The 4,546-nt window shown below is 38.0% G+C and overlaps 1 protein-coding gene across 1 annotated transcript; it reads left to right on the forward strand.

Moving 5' to 3' along the window:
* Positions 1 to 520: 520 nt before the first annotated feature.
* Positions 521 to 4,047, forward strand: LOC143629031 (U-box domain-containing protein 44-like). Its single transcript, XM_077098421.1, has 4 exons — positions 521 to 1,750; positions 1,829 to 2,132; positions 2,243 to 2,730; positions 2,830 to 4,047. Exons 1-4 carry the CDS (start codon positions 521 to 523, stop codon positions 3,832 to 3,834), a joined length of 3,027 nt encoding a protein of 1,008 aa, XP_076954536.1. The 3' UTR covers positions 3,835 to 4,047.
* The last annotated feature ends 499 nt before the right edge of the window (positions 4,048 to 4,546 follow it).

Consider the following 4,546-nt stretch of genomic DNA (forward strand, 5'->3'; position numbering starts at 1 on the left):
TTTTGTTGGTTTTCGGCTCGGTTCCGTTAATTTTGGTTAATAACCAGAATCAAACTTGAGCTAAATTTTTTGCTTACAAATACATGTAATGGATGCATAAATACATGAAATGATGGTAAAAAAAGCAATAAAACATGAAATAGAGGTATAAATAATGGAGGTATAAAAGCTAGAATTATATGAAAATATGAATGGTTAGGTTCGGTTTGGTTTGGTTAATTTCAGCTTGGTTTCGGTTATTGCTTACCCCTGAATATGCAATAATGCAAATATTTGATAAACTACAATAATCTAGGTTATAACTGCTAGAAGTTTAAGACTTATAATTGGACAAGAAAAAAATTTTGACTAAAATTTTGCTTCTCAGGTCCTTGTTCTTATCCTAAAGGGATGGCCTCCTAGAGTATGGGGACACCATGCTGAGTCAACCAGCAATACTGAAGTATCTAGTGATGTTTATGATCCCAGTTAATCGAATCGGTAGCATTTATTTGGAATAATTGTATTGCAAAAATTTGCAATGGAATTAATTACTAGTACTTCTTCGGTAGTGGCTGCGGAGTGTATCTCTCAAACTATAGAAATAATTACAGAAATAGCCTTTGAAGCGAAGCAAGTTTTTGTAGAGAAGGAGAGTTTTGCAGAGCTTACTTCATATGTGGATAGACTTGTTCCTCTTTTAAAAGAGTTGAACAGAAAAGATATTAGTGATGCTGAGAATAGTTTTGTTGAGATCCTTAATCAACAAGTCAAACTTGCTAAACAGTTGACCACTGAATGCAGTCAAAAGAACAGAGTATACCTGTTAATAAATTGTCGGTCGATTGCCAAACGAATAAGGGAGATTACAAGAGAAATTAGCAGGGCGTTAAGTTTAATCCCGTTTTCCCAATTGGGAATTTCTGCAAGTATGAAACAGGATCTTGGTCAACTGTGTGATGCTATGCAGTCTGTAGAGTTCAAAACAGCTGTAGCAGATGAAATGATTTTGGAGAAAATAGAGTCGGGAATTCAAGAAAGGAATGTGGATAGCACGTATGCCAACAACTTACTCGTTTCCATTGCAGAAGTTCTTGGAATATCAACTGAAAGATCTTCATTAAAGAAAGAGTTTGAAGATTTTAAGAGTGAGATAGAGAATGCACAGTTGAGGAAAGATCAAGCTGAAGCAATTCAAATGGATCAAATAATTGCTTTACTTGAACGAGCCGATGCAACTTGTTCTCCTGAAGAAAAAGAAAGAAAGTATTTGAATAAACGGACTTCATTGGGAGGTCAACCATTAGAACCGCTACAATCATTTTACTGCCCGATTACCCGAGAAGTTATGGTGGACCCCGTTGAAACGGCTTCTGGTCACACATTTGAAAGAGCCGCCATTGAGAAATGGTTGGCTGATGGTAGTAGTTTGTGTCCTTTAACCATGATCCCATTGGATAATAGAATATTACGGCCTAATAAAACATTAAGACAGTCGATTGAGGAATGGAAGGATAGAAATACTATGATCACAATTGCTTCAATGAAACCAAAGCTTTCAAAGCCGTTAGCAGAAAATGAGGAGGAAGTGATTTGTTGTTTGGAGGAGTTGCAAAAGTTATGTGAAGAAAGAGGTGTGCACCGGGAATGGGTAGTTTTGGAGAATTATATCCCTACCCTTGTGGAACTACTTGGTTCTAAAAACCGAGAGATAAGGAGTCGAACGCTTGTCTTGATTTCCATTTTGGCTAAGGACGGTGATGATGCAAAGGTACGCTTATACTTCATTTGCTGCTTTAGACATTTTTTTGTATATATGTATTCTTCTAATACTGAAAGCTTATTGTAGGATAGGATTGCAAAAGTCAATGGTGTGATTGAATCTATAGTTCGGTCACTTGGGCGTAGAATTTCTGAACAAAAACTGGCGGTTGAATTATTATTGGAACTATCAGAAAGTGAGACTTTAAAAAAGTCTATTGGGATGGTTCAGGGATGCATATTACTTTTGGTGACCATGTCCAACAGTGATGACACTCAAGCAGCCACACGTGCACATGAGCTTTTGGACAAACTTTCATTTTCTGATCAAAATGTTATCCAGATGGCAAAAGCTAATTATTTCGCACATCTACTGCGCCGACTATCTTCAGGTTTCTTTCTGTAAATAATACGTTAATTTGATATCAAATTACTTATTGATTCTTAAATAATAAAGGTCATGCATGTTAGATAAACGTGTTTATAACTGTTTTGATTGCAGGATCGGAGGAAGTGAAGATGTGCATGGTGACAACATTGGCAGAAATGGAATTAACAGATCACAACAAATCTTCTTTGTTTGAAAGCGGTGCACTTGATTCACTTCTCCACTTGGTCACACAAGGAAACACTAGATTGAAGGAAACAGCAGCTAAAGCTCTTAATAACCTCTCAAGCTTACCGAAAAACAGCATACAAATTATAAAAAGTGGTTCAGTCAACTTGTTGGTCAATCTTCTGTACAATCACACGTCATCACACTGTTTACGGGATGAGTTGGCAACCATAATCATGCATCTTGCCAATGCAACCATTTCAAAGAGTCACAATGAACCACATGTTTCATTGTTTGAATCTGGTGAAGATATTGATAACCTGTTTTCATTCATCCTCTGTACAAGACCATTGGTGCAAGAGAGTCTACTTGGTTCTTTTTATGCCATGTGCCACTCTCCTATAGCTGTTACAGTGAAAACAAAGTTGAGACAGGTAAATAAATATCTTTATTCCAATAGCAGTTACCTTTTTCTGCAATTAGCAGTTGATTTATATTAGGATTTCTTATTTTTGTGTTGCATGATCTTTCAGAATCCGGAAAGCATACAACTGTTGGCGCATTTGTGTGAAAACGAAAACCAGAAAGTGAGAGCAAATGCTGTGAAGTTATTCTGTTGTTTGTCAGAAGATGACGACGACAAAGAGATTATTGACCGTATGGGGCTACAAGCAATTGAGACTTTAATAAAAATTATTAAATCTCCGGTTGATGAAGAAGAGATTGCTTCTGCAATGGGTGTGATTTCAAACCTGACTCAGTCATCTCAACTCACTGAGTCATTATTAACAGCAGAAGGACTTCCCGTTATTACCTCATGCCTTCGTGAAGGAATGCAAAACCGGCCCCACAAGAAACAGTTAATAGAGAATACCGTTGGATCAGTCTGTCATTTCACCATTCCCATGAACCAGATTTCACAGAAGAGAGTAGCCGAGACAGGTGTCATTCCCTTATTGGTCCAGTTGTTAGAGCTAGGAACAAGTTTGACCAAAAGAAAAGCATCCATCTCTCTCGGTCAACTTTCTAAAAGCTCATTCGGATTAACTCGCCCAATCCCGAGACCCTTGGGGGGAATATTCAGGTGCTTCTCACCTCAGTTGGAATCTGCTTGCCCTGTTCATCAAGGAATCTGTACGGTTGAATCGTCTTTTTGTTTAGTGGAAGCCGATGCAGTTTCACCATTAGTGAGACTTTTGGGAGATTCTAATATGAGTGTCTGTGAAGCTGCTTTAGATGCATTGTTGACTCTAATCGAAGCTGAAAGACTGCCATACGGGTCTAAAGTTCTCGCTGAAGCTAACGCTATACACCCGATTATAAAATTACTGAACTGCCCCTCATCAAGTTTGCAGGAAAAGGTATTAAGCGCATTGGAGAGAATGTTCCGTTTGTTGGATTTGAAGCAAAAATATGGAAATCTGGCTCAGATGGCTTTAGTTGACCTGACTCAAAGGGGAAACAGCAGAACAAAATCTATGGCAGCCCGGATTCTTGGTCAGTTAAATGTGCTTCATAATCAATCGTCTTATTTCTAGGAGTTTTAAAAATTAGAAATTGATATTTAATAGGCGGGTTTCGTTATGGTTTGTATTATGATCAGTGGTAGATAGGTCAATCATCTCCTGATTTTTTTAGTTCAATTCTTTGTCAATGATTTTGTGCACAGCCTTTGTATTATATTGTATATGACAGACATGTTATAGTGTTACATCAAAAGTTTTCAGCTTCCTTTCATAAGTTTAGCAAGCACTGTAAGTTTGTAACATTTCATTCTTCTACATATTTTCAAGTTTAAAATCATTTGTTTTCATCATACTTTCTAAGACTATCGGTAATGGGAAGATTATGGTGGTATTTTGGTGCCATAATGCCTGTGAAACACCCCCCCCCCCCCGGGCAGGCATTATGGGTGTCGTTTTGGTGTGCAAGTTATGTACTGAGAGAGAGAGAGAGAGAGAGAGAGTGGAGGAATAAGATGATTGCAGGTGAGTTATGAGCATTTTCCCACGACACTTGTTTTTTGTAAAACTTTGAAGTGCTGACTAAGCGCCACATGTCATAAAATGTCTGGGGTTGCCTAGTTTTGATCACGCATGGTCTAACATCCTCACCATGCTTGGATCGTTAGCCTACGATGAACCAAAAAATATTATCACTATTGGTGCCTTTAATGCTGTGTCCCCTTCATAGTTGCCAATAGCGACAAGCTACCTATATGCGAAGTAGTGATAGCAATCCCGCTATTTC

The sequence above is a fragment of the Bidens hawaiensis genome, unplaced genomic scaffold (assembly GCF_021521415.1).
Source record: "Bidens hawaiensis isolate Kalapana, Puna unplaced genomic scaffold, B.hawaiensis_p1.1 tig00005142_1, whole genome shotgun sequence".
NCBI classification, from domain to species: Eukaryota; Viridiplantae; Streptophyta; class Magnoliopsida; order Asterales; family Asteraceae; genus Bidens; species Bidens hawaiensis.